General features: G+C 51.3%; 2 protein-coding genes across 2 annotated transcripts in view; both read left to right on the forward strand.

Annotated features, from left to right (window-relative positions):
• Window positions 1-8,234, forward strand: part of PINK1 (PTEN induced kinase 1) — a gene marked incomplete at both ends in the record, with an annotated part of 8,998 nt that extends 764 nt beyond the window's left edge. The window contains 7 exons of the mRNA XM_082009220.1: window positions 65-379; window positions 1,339-1,442; window positions 3,468-3,650; window positions 4,531-4,694; window positions 5,801-5,928; window positions 7,337-7,573; window positions 7,974-8,234. Coding sequence (XP_081865346.1) covers window positions 65-379; window positions 1,339-1,442; window positions 3,468-3,650; window positions 4,531-4,694; window positions 5,801-5,928; window positions 7,337-7,573; window positions 7,974-8,234 — 1,392 coding nt within the window. The remainder of the gene's footprint in view (window positions 1-64; window positions 380-1,338; window positions 1,443-3,467; window positions 3,651-4,530; window positions 4,695-5,800; window positions 5,929-7,336; window positions 7,574-7,973) is intronic.
• A 1,934-nt stretch (window positions 8,235-10,168) lies between these two features.
• On the forward strand, window positions 10,169-13,716 carry AGMAT (agmatinase (putative); the record flags this gene model as incomplete). The annotated part of the gene is made up of 7 exons (XM_082009221.1): window positions 10,169-11,322; window positions 11,470-11,672; window positions 12,401-12,449; window positions 12,563-12,758; window positions 13,041-13,220; window positions 13,417-13,501; window positions 13,604-13,716. The coding sequence occupies exons 1-7, from the start codon at window positions 10,952-10,954 to the stop codon at window positions 13,714-13,716; spliced, it is 1,197 nt and encodes a 398-aa protein (XP_081865347.1). The 5' UTR covers window positions 10,169-10,951.
• Between the last annotated feature and the right edge of the window lie 1,751 nt (window positions 13,717-15,467).

The raw sequence follows: 15,467 nt of genomic DNA on the forward strand, positions 1-15,467 counted from the left end.
CCGTTGGGAAGTCTTGAATAACTGAGCGGGTTTTTTAATTGTTGTCTTTTCTTCTTCCTTTCAGACAGTGTTTGTGGGAAAGAACAAGCCGCGGAAAGATCCGCTCGGCTCCTTCCGCTGGCAGGGCTTCAAGCTGGAAGAGTATCTCATCGGCCAACCCATCGGGAAGGGCTGCAGCGCCGCTGTGTATGAAGCAGCTATTCCTTTCTCTCCTGATCGGCAGGGGCGTGCGGAGAGGAGCAGCCGCCTCACAGGGCAGGGGCCAGCCGGGCTCCGGGATCGTGGCTCAGCCTCTCAGGTGGCTGAAGAGGAGCCCGTAGAGCAAAGCCAACCAAAAGAGGCTTTTCCGTTAGCTATCAAAATGATGTGGAACATTTCGGTAAGGAGTCGGGTGTTAACCTCCTTGTCTGTCACTGGGAAAGTCTGTCCAAAATGTTTACTGCTTAAGTGGTGAAAGCACTAATTATGCAGCCCACAATGAGCATGTCAAAGCTGTTGATTTGTGCCATTGGCGATGTCAATTACTAGCCAGCGGTCTCAGAGCAAGGGTCCTCGTTCCTCCGGAACTGGCGTTGGGAGCCGCTGCTTACGGAAACATCACCTCCAACCAACAACGTGGTTCTGGAGGTGATGTTTCTGGAAGAAAAGCTTTTCTGAAGCTGGCCATAATGGCAAAGGGTAAGAAGTGGACAGCCACTGCTGACAGTGCTTTAGGAATTGGTGTCCTCGTCAGTGGCAGGATAGAAATAGATTTCCTTCTGCAAAGTGCGGCCGAGGTGCAAGTCGGTGGTCGCAGGGGTGGGGCAGTGACCTGCTGTGAAGCGAATGGGCAAAATCTGCACTAGTCTTTCACTGCCCAGGTGACTCTCCGATGATCTGACCCCTCAGTGTGGCTATTCCATGTTTAAAAAAATCCTTGTGCCTTTACCCGTTGAAGAGTTTTTGTGGCATTTGATGTGACAAGTGGATATTCCAAGAGAATCTTCCCAAATGCCACTGTGTGAAAGCCCTCGGGCTCTAGAAATACCCTGGCATTTAGTTGTGGGCTTTTCCAGCTGGGTTTTAAGGTTGAAAGTAAGTGTTAACCGAGAGTGCTAACGGCTAAGGGTACATTTGAAGAGACAAATGGATTTCCTTCTGCAAGTAAAGGCCTTGCCAGGTAAATTCTGTGATTAGTTAATTACCTTCCCTGATTTCCAAAGTAGAGAAGGGAGTCCCTTCAAGTCTTGTTGCAGCTGATCTAACTCCAGATAATGTCAGAGTTATCTGCTTTCAGTCCATGTTGAGACTGGATAATTTTGGAGCTCAGACCAATGCGGTGTGTAATTGCTGTCGCAGGCTGGTTCGTCAAGTGAAGCCATCTTCGATGCCATGGGCCGGGAGCTTGTTCCAGCCACGGGGGTTGCCTTGGCCGGAGAATATGGAGCTGTCTCTGGCTGCAGGTACGGTCACGATGGAAACAGCGGCGTTTCTGAAATGCTGATGGGCTAATTTTCTCCATCAATTAATTTTGCAGCACTGCTAAGTTGCAGTACAGTACTGTTAAGAAGGTGGACAGAGGTTTCCTTAATAGTTCCTGAAAGTAGATAAAAATGAAGCCTTGGGATTATCCATGGCTCAGGAGGCGCATGCGTCCATTTTGTCTAAACGACGGTGCCTTTGAACGCGCTGCGTACCTCAAATGTCACACAGGGGTGGGCCGCTGGCTGCCTTGGAAATTTTCCTCCGGTCTGCTTTTCTCCAGCATGGTTAGGGAACCGCCTGGCAATACTGCTGTTTGAATAGTGATTTAACACGATCTTGCTTGCTCCGAGGAGCAGATTGTGGCACGGCCTGTTGGCGTGTGGGGAATACCTATTGCTAAACTGTACTGGCTTGGATGGCGTAGTCCGGAAGGGAACGCCAGTAATTGGGGATTGGTTGGGGTCCTGCCAGCAGTCTGATGGGTCTGTGCCCCATCCCTGAGTTTCCCCTTGTGTAAAATGTGTTGATATCTGCAGAGGTGAGGGCTGGGAGGAGCTACTTCTGATGAAACATCATTTCAATGTGCACTGCGATGCTTTTTAATGAGAGAACTACACACCGATGGTAATAATTTGACTGTGTTAAACATCAAACAATTTGACTGTAATACAGTTGGACTGTAGTACTTTAGAACTGGTTTGGTTGTAAAATGGCTGCTGGGCAGGGAGGTGGAAACTGTTCTAGTGCAGGGAAACGGGTGAGAAAGAAAATGGAACATGACTGGGTTCCCAGTCTTTCACCCGAGCGAGATGTGAGCAAACAGCACGAAGGTGGAAAACTGCACGGAAACTTTTAAATTTTCTCGAGTTGGCCATCTTTTTGTTCAATACCATGTCTTTTTGTTCGATTTGAAACAACAGGCGCCGCAGTCCAGATTGTCTGATTTAAATTTCAAATAGATCTCAGCTGCCAATACAAATGAATAATGAATGCTGTGTGGTACGTCGCTAGCTGAGAATGCGACAGAGCAGCCAAGGGGTTATTTGACGTTCAGGGGATGAGAGGGGAGCGAGATCTGTTTTGCAGAGGGAGATAGGTAACCTGCCTTTTGCTGTAGTGAGCGCTTCCTGCCTGCGCCACAAAGTGGAGGGTCTAAATTGATATGCCTAGCGTGATGTTGACCTTTATTTTATGTCTTAACAAAGTTACTGTGTTTAGGTTTTTTTCTCTGAAGCTGCTGTTGTCATTCTTTTTGAACGGAGAAGCAGCCTGTGACTAGCTCTGCCTTTGTTAGCAGCGTGGAAGGGCTAGTAGGGTTTGAATAAAATGAAAGGCTGCATGCTAAGCGTAAGCAAAGCTGCTTCTGCCGTGCTGGTGAAGCACCGGTATTTCCTGTTCGGCTGCTGTGCATGGGGAGATGCAGTTACAAACAGAGTCCTTCTAAGAGCCGCTGGTGAAGTCGTGGTCTGCGTACGCTCTGCTGGCGTAGCAGCAGACAGCACTGCCCTGCTGATGCCGGATCACCGTGCTGTGGGAAGCACTGGGGTAGGCTCTGAACTCCAGAGAAAGGGCTGGGACCTGCCCGCCACTGCGGTGGATTTGCCCAGGCCATGGGTGCTCTGCACCAGCGTGGGAAGCGCTGGGTAGGACACTGGCCAAGAGGGCAGGGAGGTCCCTCTCTGTGTTCTTCCGAACCGAATGGTTTCCAGGATGTCAATATTTGCATATTTGCTGAACGTGCAGCCTTGTAATCTGTACTGGGTGGCCTTAGCGCACTGTAATAAGGCTTTCACTGCAGAATAAATGTGTTTGTATGCTGCTTTGGAGCTCTCTGGTGTTCTAAATGCGTGGTTTTGTTCCAAATATATATTGAAACACCAAATTGGTGTTCCAGTACGGGCCGTATTAATGACAAGTAATTTCAGAAATAAGAGATGCGTCTGTAGTAAATCAGAACTGACCAGGAGATCGATGTAATCTGTGATATCTGTACTTTTGTGCAGAAAACCGGTCCTTGGGAGGAAGAAGTTGCAGCCTCATCCGAATATAATCCAGGTGGTTCGAGCGTTCACGTCCTCTGTCCCTTTGCTGCCCGGAGCCTTTGCAGACTATCCTGACGTTCTTCCCTTAAGCCTGAATCCCAGAGGGATTGGTCACAGCCGCACGCTCTTCTTGGTGATGAAGAAGTAGGTAGAGAGAAACTTGTTTTGTGACTTGGACTTTGTGCGAGGCTGCCCAGTGGGGCTGTGTATTCTGCTGCTTTCCTGGGTCCTTGCAAAGATTTGGCCTGGGCTGCTGCCAAAAAGTAGAATACGCTCTTGGAAATGCCTCCCAAGACCTGTTCCAAGTCCTTGAGATTGTAACTCTTGTTTGACAATGAAGACAAGCCGTTCTTTTTAATAATTACCCCACGTTACAGTAAGGAATGTGAAGCTTGTCCCTGTTTGTCTGCCCTTCTAAGTCAGAACTTCACCCCTAGTCTGAACATGTCGTCAGAGATGGAGTAGAATGGGTAATGAGGTTTATTAGTGCTCGGCATTGCAGCTTTCTTGGTTGGGTTTTGGTTTTCAACGGGTATTGCGGTGGCACTGACATAAAAGCACCTTCCGTTTCCCACTCTCTTGTTCTGCCCGCCTCTGGGTGAGTGCTCTGCCCTCTCTGTACTCGAAGAATATGTTCTTTCTCCCGACCCCATCTTGTTTTGCTCGTACATTCTGCGTTATGAATCTGCCTCCTCTTTCAAGCAAAATGAGTACATAGACACCTGTAAAACTGACTACTGGAGCCTCTCACCGTGCTGTTTAAGGGGCTTCTTTTCTTTGCAGTCGTCCAACTCAGGGGAGAGCGCAGAAAATTCAGTGGTGGGTGTTGTTGCAAAAGAGAGTATTTGAGAACAGCGGAGAGGGGAGCGGTGTCAGGTTGAGGCTGGGAGGTGGGAAAGCATCCCGGAGGTAGGGAATAATTTGGCACCTGTAAGTGTGCAGTATCCCCAGCCAGCACTGAGGCTGAACTGCAAGCGATAATTTTCCAGGATGCTAATTCAGAGCTTTTCCTTGTTCTGACTAGTTACCCGTGCACCCTGCGCCAATATCTGAGGGAGAGCAGTCCAGATGTTTGTCTCTCCACAATGATGATTGTACAGCTCTTGGAAGGCGTGGACCATCTCGTTCGACATGGAATAGCGCACAGAGACCTGAAGTCTGACAACATCCTGGTTGAATTTGATTCTGGTATGTAGATCGCTGCGTGTAAATGCCAATTAACTCATGGACAGAAGCGATACAGTCATATAGGTATTCAAGGGAATCCTACCTGGGCGTGCGTTTGGGGGAAGATCGTGCATTTGAAGAATCTCAGGTTTAGCTTTTTGCTGTCACTGCAGCGCTGGGGAAGTCATTTATCCTGCCTGTGCCTCGGGTTGTGGATCATTAAAACGGACTTGAGAGGAGCGTTGTGCTGTAATCGGGTGGATGGTATTGCTGAGGTGATGCGTTGCACAAACACAGCAAACGCCGGCCAAATAGCACCGGGCGGTTCTTAAAACCCTGCCTCTTGGTCTGGTTAATTGTGCTGCAGCCTGGGATGATGAAACATCGGTTGGAAGGTGAGGGAACTGACAGCGTTAAAGCCAGAAGCAGCATTTTCTTTGTCTCAGGTTCTCCTGTCAGCCTCCTTAACTGAGATTTTAATTACCTGAGCTCTTTTTCAGCATGATTGAGATGGGAATGGGCGGGAAACAATAGCAGGCAGCCAGATCTGCGTAATTAAAAGGTCTTGGTACCGCAGCTGTGGAAGGTTTTCAGTGATACTAATGCCATCCTGCTTTTCTCGGAGGAAAACCTGCTCTGGAGCTACACTGAATGCAGTTAGGAATGATCTGGAGCATCGATTTTTCCGTATTGGAGTCTGGAGAACTAATGATTCTGCTTTGCAACGTTTGACTTGTCATCAGGACAAGAACTGCTGTCTGTTGATAGCTTTTGCTACATTGATAAAAACAAAGGGAGAAAAATGAATATATTCCTCCATCATGGAAGAGTCTCTGACCTTAGGTGTCTTCAATTTTATGGTGTCCACAACATTTTGCAAGCCATATGTTCCATGGGGAGCAGCAATATCCTCTAAAGAGGAAATAGAATAACAAGTTATGTTCTAATAAAACTGGTATTTCACCTCACGATACAGAGGGGAAGTGGGAAGACAGCATGCGGTTGTGCCGATTCCTGGGGGGTGCTGAGATTGTTCCCCAAGACTGTCTCTGGTGTGACTTGGTGTCTAATACAGCCAGGTCCTCCCGAACCGAACTCTAACTCTGCTAGCCCCGTGTCGTTTGCAGCTGGCTGCCCCTGGCTGGTGATCACGGACTTCGGTTGCTGTTTGGCAGATGAAAACATTGGCTTGAGACTGCCTTTCACCAGCGCTTATGTGGATCGCGGCGGCAACGGCTGTCTTATGGCACCCGAGGTAAATCCCCCTGTGGTAATGGCTTGTGTTGCTGGTTGTCCACTTGTCCCGCTGTCAGGACTAAAAAATTTCAGCCCCAGCCGTGGCGCAGGCTGTGATTGGAACTTGAAAAAAGGTGGGATTAGGTCTAGGGGCAGCGGAGGGCATGCATGCATGGGACGTGGTTTAGTGGGCATGGTGATGTTGGGTTGACGGTTGCACTTGATGATCTTAAAGATCTTTTCCAACCTTAATGATTCTGTGATTCTGTGCACATCACTCTGCCGTGATTTGTCCCCAAGCCTTCCCCCACATGTGGTGTCTGCTGGTGTGTGCTCCCAGCAATATCTCCTGAAAGCCTCTGCAATTGGATCGATCGTTTTCTACCTGTTCCTGCTTATTGACTTAACTCGGTCACACCAGATTAGTACTGCCTAACCGATCTCACCCTACGCTCTGTCACGGGAGAGCCGCGTCCTGTAAAGAGACACAGGAGGTCCGTGTCCGAACTTGAGTGACGCTTGCTACACATCTCTGTGTTAATAAAAAAAGTCCTTTCCAGACCTATGCTGAGCTGTTGTCGAATGGACGCCTTGAGCGTTGACAGGGGAAACGTAATCAGCCGCTGTTATGAGGCAGAATTGACCTTTCCCTGTTGCTCTCTGGGCTCTTCCCGGGCCCTTTTCTTATGTAGCTGTTGAAGAAGTTTATGCAGCGGTCCTTGTGTTGCCACAGCAGTTTTTGGATAAAGTGCAAGGTGGTTGTGAAATTATTTACAGTTCCTTTCTATTTCTCTGGTGGTGACCATAATAAAAGCAAATACACCCTTAACTGTCCGCTTGACCCGGAGCACCATGCCTTGCGTTGCTTAAGTGCTGGTGCAGTATCGGTTGGTTGTCCGCATGTCTCCTGTCTGTCTAAAATCCCAGCGTGAAACAGCCCTTGGGACTCTGTGAACACTGCTCAGGGGCAGTGACTAAAGCCCAGGCACAATGACCAAATCCTCCCAGTGTCCTGGTGAGCTGAGCAGTGCCAAAGACCATCCGTTAGGCAATATTTACACTGAAGATTTAGCTGAAGCCTAGCTTTGGTTTCAGTCTCTCTCAGTTTCTTACAGCAGATGTGCTGACTCAACCCTTGAAAATTAGAATCATAGAATCTTTAAGGTTGGAAAAGACCTTTAAGATCATCAAGTCCCACCATTAACCTGACACCACCATGCCCACTAAACCATGTCCTGAAGTGCCACATCTACACGTTTTTTTGAACACTCCAGAGATGGTGACTCCACCACCTCCCTGGGCAGCCTGTTCCAATGCCTGACCACTCTTTCAGTAAAGAAATTTTTCCTAATATCCAGTCTAGTTTTAGTTTTAGCACAGAGCCCACGCTAGAGCTGTTTATTTGAACATCCCCATGTCTGTGACAGGTGATCACGGCATCACCGGGTCCGGGCACGGTGATCAACTACAGTAAAGCCGATGCTTGGGCTGTTGGAGCCATCGCCTATGAAATCCTTGGCCTGGCCAATCCTTTCTATGGCCACGGGGACTCGACTTTGGAAAGCAGAAGTTACTGTGAAGAGCAGCTGCCAAGCCTGCCCGATCACGTGCCCACTGAGGTGAAGCAAGTGATAAAGATGCTACTTCAGAGGGATCCCGACAAGGTAAGAAACCGTTGTCTTGAAGAAGTCGTCTAAGCAGCCTTTGGGAGTATTGTCTGTAGGTCATTTTGCTCTGGAGGGCTCAGGGCTGTAATCCTGTTGTTATTGCAGTCTAGATAATGGTCAAAGACAAAAGAAAAGGGCTTTGCTACAGTACAGCACGGCCTCCTGCACTTCAGGGATTTCAGCAGATGTTTGTGTCAGGGACTGGACCTTGAATTGGGGGGTTATGTGCAGTTGCCTGATAATAAATAGACAGAAAGAGCTTTTTGTTTTATTCACAGAGACTTTGTGGTGCTTTAGAGGAGGCCTGGCGGACTTTTGGCGGTGTAAATGCTAGGTGCTAGCAACGTGGCAGGATTGCAGCAGGATCAGCTAATTGTCCCTCTCCTTCCTTTTGCAGAGACTGTCTGCTAGAGTTGCTGCTAACGTGCTTCATCTCAGCCTCTGGGGTGAAAGCGTTCTAGCATCTGAGACCCTGAAACCCGACCAGATGATCACCTGGCTTCTCTGCCAGTCGGCGGCCGCGTTGCTCATGGACGGACTGGTGGATAAAAGCCGGGTGGAAACCAAAATGAAGATGTGCTTTTTGGCAAACCTTGAGTATGAAGATCTCTGGGCAGCGATATTCCTCCTGCTGGCCTGGAGAAGCCGGTCTGGGTGAAGAGTATGGGCCGGGACATGACCGTGCGATAGATAAACGGCACTTTCTAAAGGCATATAGGGATCTGTCTCCTCTGTCTGCCTGGAATCCTGTAGTGCTTTAGGGAATGAAACTGCAGGCCTGTGTTTCAGAGGTTGAGCTGATCTCTGGCAAGTGTTAGCCCACCCTGCTTTTCTCTCCCTGCTAGGGGAAATGCCCTTGCTTTCTTCCTCTCGTGGTGAGGGTTTGCAGACCTTGCAGGCGTCCTGAGGTGCATGGTTGGTTTTCCTCACATTTGAGAATTCATAATTGACTTCTAAGTTGCGTGTTGAATGAAGCAAGTTCAGAAGGGGCTGTGGCAGGGAGGAGGTGCTGTCTAGCTGCTCGTTACACGGAAGCATCATGAATTTAAAGAATACACCCAGAAAGCTGAGCTGATGAAGGGATGTGTGATCTTTCTTTTCTTAGGGAAACTATCCATGGTCTCAAGACAATGTTCCTCTGCAGCCACGGACATATCTTGCTATAAAATGACAGCCTAAAAGCCTCCTAGCGAGGCACTGACCATTGAGGTGAGCATTGGGAGCCGCTCCCTCCTTACAATGATGTGCCGTTACGTATCTAGCGAGTTGTATGGAAGATAGCACAAGTATGATGAACCCAAACCCCACTTACATGTTTCTTGGCTGTCATAGTTGTGCAGTGACCGCTGCCGCAGAGGCGGACTGCAGCATGTTAGGGATGAGACTGCAAACGGGAGAGGGCTGAGCAGCAGTGCCTGCTTAAAGAGTTTAGTGTGAGGCTCTTCTGTTTTACATACCTGTTTTTTCTGTTTAACAATGAAGTAATATCTTTTGGCCGGGGAGGACAGGAGACATCGCTGTTAGAACGACAGTCGCGTTTATGAAAACATTGGCTTTCGTGTCTGTAATTGTCTTTAGAGGATCTTGGGGAGAAAGTTATTTATGCTTGTTGCACAATAAATTGAAGGTTAAGGTCTGCTGCCGAGTGGATTCTCTAAATCTAGTTCCTCCTCCGTTCGTGGGATCCCGGCTTTAGGCTGTGGAGGCCTAGCGGGGAGCGTAGTCCTGGTTCAGTGGTGGCTTAAAAGATCGTTCGGCTCAAAAGATCCGTCGGCTCTTTGCAGCGCCGCCTCTGGAACACGTTATTTCATTCCACCAAGTAGAGTTTTCCGAAGAGGGACGGATCTTGCCTTGCGAACGTGCCCGTTCTGTGCCCGTTCGGTAAATCGCCAGGTCGATGACATCGTCTGCCAAGTGGCCGATATCCCTGCGCAAATCATCACGCAGTCACGTGCCGTCAAGGTCTGGCATGCTGAAACGGCCTCTAGTCCAGCAAACAGTGCAAAACTACTGGCTGGGGAATGGTTCTGCTCGTTTTGCCTGTGAACACAGCACGCTGCTGGGACTGTAAAGAAGGATCAGCAAAGAGCACAGAGCCTGGGAAATGACAGAAAATGTGTGCTTTGGGCAAAAAGTTGCAGAAAAAGGACTTTTTCATCTTGGTCTGACCCTAACCGAACCTGCTGCTGCTTTTTCTTAGACACTGAGTTGTTGCAGTGCATTTTTAGCTGCCTTGGATTTGTGTGTGCACTCTCCTGTGAGCTCTGTGCCCCTGTATCCAGCAGCGAGGCCAGCTCCCTGGACGCCATCTCTGGAGCTTTTTGAAGAGTAAATACTGTCATTTTTGGGGTAGATCCCCGCTCCGTCCTCTCTTTCTGTTTCTCTGAGCCAGCAAGAGCTGGTTAGTTCAGCAAGGCACAGCACCGCTCGCAGAGGTGCTGTGTCTTTCCTTGTCCCTGCAGTACCAGGCATGGAATAAACACATATTCCATACCCAGACCAACTGTGTGGAGCAGGCTTTCTGCTGGGAACACACTCGCTTGTTTTTTTTTCCCTTGGATTTTCCTCCCAGGTCCAGTCGCTGCACAAGTAGGGAGCAGAATTAGGAGCCAGGGTCATGTAACTTCAGGCATTACTGGGCCAAGCAGGGTTTGATCTGTGCTGGTTAACCCCAGACATCAGAAACTTGCTTCTCCTGGAAATTATCTTGTTTCATCTCTCTGTCATCAAAAATGGCCTAAAACGCTTGTCCCGCAGCACTGCCTCTGGTTCTTAAATCCCTATTATTGCTTTTCCTTTGCATTTTGTCTGTCTCCGGTTCTGCTGAGGTGAGAGGGTTTTTTTTGTTTTCTTTCACTGCCTGCCTGTCGTTAATGAGATGTTTTTATGATTCCTCAGCATTCTGGGTGCTTTTTGTCAAGTGCGGTTTCAAAGTATGTGCTGTTAACGCAACAAATGCTGCCTTGCTTTCTGCAAGCGCCCGCGGGGCGCAGAACTGGAATGTTGCCCAGCGCGTTGCTCTCGCCCTGTCGCGCTGATCCTCAGGCGAGCTCTTGCTGGAGGTGCTCGAGGTGAAGCCCCTTGCTGCCGCGTTTCTTGCTGTTCCCGGTGTTTCCCAGGAAGCAGACCATGCCGTGGGGGAAGGGGGTGGCTGGGAGGGGGGAACGTGAGGCCCAAGCTGAAATCTCTGCCCTTCCCCGAGTGGCAGAGTGTCTGGCCGCACTTTGAACCCCGGGGAGGGCGGAGGGAGGTGATGGTGGTGGTGGCTGGCTGGCTGCCCGCCTGCGGCACTCCAGCTGAGACGGAACGGGCTCTGCACGCAGCACCTCTCGCTCTGCTCTGCGTGGGGCAGAGGGTCGCAGACTGTGGGGCAGGATGAGGTGCCTGCTCTGGGCTGGCTGCAGCCAGCTGCTGCCCCAGGAAGCTGGGCTCCGTGTTCGCAAGCTGTCTGCCGCTGCTGCAGTGGCTGTCCCATGCCGCAGCCCGCGGCCCCCGGCTATTCTGGCTGCCTCTGGATCCTCGCCCAGCATGTCCGGGGGGCTCCTCCAGCACCCAGACCCGGGGCACAGGGCCCCTTGCCGCTGGGGCTCACGGTTCAACGTGCCCCCCAGCGCCCTGTTGGTGGCCCGGCCTGTGGGGGTCTGCTCCATGATGAAACTGCCCATTCAGGCGTCCGCAGAGGGACTGGACGCAGCTTTCGTCGGCGTCCCTCTGGACACGGGCACGTCCAACCGGCCAGGAGCCAGGTATGGGCTAGCTGCGGTGCCAGGGGAACTGGTGCTTCGCTCTGGCCGGCTGGCCTGGCTATCCTCTGGCGAGAGGAGTGCCGGGTGCGCAGTGCTGGTAGCGGGAACTCTGCCTGGCAGCTTTTCCTGGTTGTGCTCTCTCCCCAGGTTCGGCCCGCGCCACATCCGGGCTGAGTCGGCGATGGTGAGGAGGTATAACGCCAGCACCGGGGCAGCGCCTTTCGACTCCTTGCAGGTGGCCGACATTGGGGACGTGAACGTGAACCTCTACAACCTGCCCGACAGCTGCCGCCTCATCCGAGAGTCCTACCAGCAGATAGTGGCCTCCGGCTGCGTGCCCCTCACCTTGGGTAAGGACCCCGCGTCTCCCTGTTGTGCTGCTGCGTCCCTGCTCATCCCAACTCCCTCTCCTCCTCCCCTCATCCTGTCTGAACGCGGCAGAAGGCGTGCGATGAATCCGTCCCCTGCACACGGGGTGTTGCACTGTATCAGAGGTAAATTTACAGGCTCTCCGCTGAAATTCCTGCCATCAACGACGCCTCTTGCGTCATGGCAGAAACACAGAGGATGGGTCAGCTGAGAGACTGCAAGCGCAGCCTGAAGCTCAGCCATCGGTGCAATCGGCAGTGTGCTTTTTGTCTCCTGCTGAGCAGGACCCACAGCAAGAGCGGTTTGCGTCCCTCTGGAAAGCTTCTAGCGCGAGCTCCTGGCAGTGCGCTGCTTTGCGCGAGGTGGGATTTGGGTGTGTGTTCAAGTTTCTGGCTGCCTCAGCTTGGCATCGCTAAGTGTGGCAAGTGTATAGAGTAACGAGGGTCAGATTATCAGTCACAGCATCCTCAGAAGTGAATTGAGCACCTATTTATAAGCCCGGTCAAGGGCTCTGCTCCACGGGAGCGCACGTCTCTGGCCCTCCCAAGGAGGGAAGAGGGGAGAGGAAGGAACATGCACCCTGGGCAGGAACCTGCAAGGGGGGCAAAAAAAAAATCACCTGTGAACAAACACGAGTGCCTCTTGCCTCTTGCAGTGTGTTACACTATCTCTTGCAGCGTGTTACACTCTCTTCCCCGCCCTGTTGCAGGTGGAGATCACACCATAACGTACCCCATCCTGCAAGCCGTGGCAGAAAAGTAAGTTTCTGACCTGGAGATGTAGAATAAAGACCTAGGAAGGGGCCTTGGGAAGGCTCCCAGTTTGCTGTCCACCATTGCGCACGAGATGTGGCCCACCCTGTCTCGGCTAGGCATGGTCCCGTGGGACTGGTGCACGTGGACGCTCACACCGACACCGCAGACACAGCCCTGGGGGAGAAGATCTACCACGGGACCCCGTTCCGGCGCTGCGTGGAGGAAGGGCTGCTGGACTGCAGCCGTGTGGTCCAGATTGGCATCCGAGGCTCCTCCTATGACCCCGATCCTTACGAGTACTGCTGGGAGCAGGTAAGCTCAACCGCAGGCGTTAATATTCCCATGTCGTTAATATTCCCTTAGCTTCAGCAGGAAAAGAAATGTCTTTCCTGCATCTTGTCCCATGCTGGTGGCTTGGCCTGCAGGACAGGCACTCCCAGTACCGTTAGCTGAGCGGAGAGTGAGAAAGTGGGGGTGAGCGGAGGGCGCTTCAAGGTGCGGCTCTGCCGCTCGGCCCTGGGATGAGGGTTCATCCTGGCAGAAATTCCCAGCGGCGCAGGGGATGCTCTGCTTTGCCCATCTTTCCCTGAGCAGGGTTTCCGGGTAGTGCCGGCTGAAGAGTGCTGGGGGAAGTCCCTGGCGCCGTTGATGCGAGAGGTGAGGCAGCAGATGGGGCGTGAGGCAGTGTACATCAGTTTCGATATCGACAGCCTGGACCCCGCCTACGCCCCGGGCACCGGCACACCGGAGATCGCTGGGCTCACGCCTGCGCAGGTAAAGGGGATGCAGCTTGGTTTCCCAAAGCAAAAGCTGCGGGGAGGCTGGGGAGCGGTTTGTAGCGGGAATGAGGAGCTGCTGTGATTTGCTCTGTCTAGGTTGGCTTTCCCTTGCTGCGCGTCGGGGAAGCAGAGCCCTGACCCGTTCACTCGGTCAGATGCGTTTTGCGATCCCAAATCTGTTTTTTCCCTAGGCTTTGGAGATTATTCGTGGCTGCAAAGGACTGAACATAGTGGGATGTGACCTCGTAGAAGTTGCGCCGATGTACGACGTCTCCGGTGAGTCTAGAGGTGGTTGAGAGCAAGATGTGCGCCTGGGTGCAAGCGGTTGGGCCTTCATGGCTTGGGTTTTTCTTCCTCCCTCTTTTTGTCTGTTCTCAGGTAACACAGCCCTTCTGGGGGCAAACCTGCTGTTCGAGATGCTGTGCGTTCTCCCCAGAGTGACGACGAAGTGCAGGCAGTTCCCGCCTGCCCCAGGGGCGACGCAGCTCTGACCTCACCCAAGGCTTTCTGCGTGCCATTCCCCTCACCTGCTTGCAGCTATGGCGAGCTTTGCAGTAAGGGATAAATGCCACTTACCCCTAGCAAAGGTAATTTGAAGCTGATAAACTGTACGTAGTGGATGGGTTTGAACAGCCCATTTAACTGGCGCCCGCAGCTTTCGAGTTTTCCTGGGAAAGGTGAGGCTGGTGGCATTTTGCCTCCACTTTTCACCACCTGCCTCACAGCAAAACTGTTGCTGTAAAAGGTTTCTCCCGATAGACGCAGCAGCAGGATGATGAAGGCCGAGGAAGGCAAGGCCGAGGAAGGCAGGGCCGCCGAGGCTGGCTTGCGCTTGTCCTGAGAGTAGGAAGGGATGTTTGACTAAATTTCCTGCTGGGGATATCCAGGCATCTCCTACAGCAGGAACGGCATAGCTAGTACATGGAGACACGGAGCCACCTCGTCACACATTAAAATAGTTTATTTTGGTTGCGAATCTGTAGTCGTCTTAAAACAAAAAGACGTCAGTGCCTCTTCACAAATAAAAATTAAAAAAAAAAAAAAACAAAAAAAAAAAACCCAGAACAAAACAACCAAAAAAAACGCTGACAACTTTGCCAAATAAGTTAATTTTCCCCCCACACCTCCTGGTATCAAAAGTGCAAAATATGTACCTAGTTTTCAGTCCTACTTCTCGGGCTGCAGCAGCGTGCTAGTTCCTGGCAGGCTTTTGGTGAACGGCAGAGTGGAGGCAGGCAACATGGACGGCTGCTGCCCGCCACGCTCGGTATGGGGAGGAGTTTTGGTACGACCTTTGGACTGGGGGCCTGTAATCCCTTCACTCTGGCTCCTGAGCAGTGTGCGATTGCTCGGATGTCACTAGAATAGCGCGCTAGGACTGAATTCCCTCAATCTTTGGATAACGAACCACCACGTGTAGAATGGATCACAAGAGCATTTCGTGGATGATACGTTAACATTCTGGGTCGAGTGCCGCTGGTGGTGGCAGGTTAGGAAATTATCGGGGGGTGAGGGCTCACTACTGCTGGGAGAGGGCAGATGCACGCACACCACGCCCTTCTACAAGAAAGCAAGCACCCAGTGCTCCATGATGGACACGAAAGCTACAGAAACGAGGGGTTTAAACCAGTTTGGTGTTTGCTTCAGCCTGTGAAAGAAGTTTTTCCATAAAATAGCAACACAAGCTGAGTTAGTCTGACCCAGTTAAAAGCAGTGAAGTTGCAGATGACCAGGAACTGTGCTCCCCTCCAGCCACGGCTGGCACAGCTGGCCTGCTGCAAGTGCTCCTTAAACAAAACTCACTCTAAAAGGGGAGGTTACCTATGCTAAAAGGAAAACTAAAGCAAGGATTCCAGCAGGTGTGCAGTGTGTGGACTGTATTTTGAAGGCCATAAGGCCTTGTCTTCTTACTTGGGGCCAGGCTGAATTTCCTTGCTGTCGCACTGCCAGGCACTTTGTTTTTAATATGTCCAGGCTTTTCTCCTGACTAGCTGAAGAGATGGCAGAGACCCAGACGGTGTTCTTTTTTGCTTTTGCAAGCATTTAAAAAGTTACAGGGAGCTGTCCACCAGGCTGCAACCGTATTCTAGCTACGGTCCTGCACAGCAAGCTGCAGGAAAAGCACATGCGCGCTAGGGCAATTGCTCCAGCCGGATGGAAATGAAGCCTAGCAGTGTCAGGCCAGCATTTCGTTCCCTCTCCTGCTCTGTTTCAGCAGTATGTGTGCGCCTCAGAGCTCTTT

Source organism: Phaethon aethereus (genome assembly GCF_964289735.1).
Source record: "Phaethon aethereus genome assembly, chromosome: 21".
NCBI classification, from domain to species: domain Eukaryota; kingdom Metazoa; phylum Chordata; class Aves; order Phaethontiformes; family Phaethontidae; genus Phaethon; species Phaethon aethereus.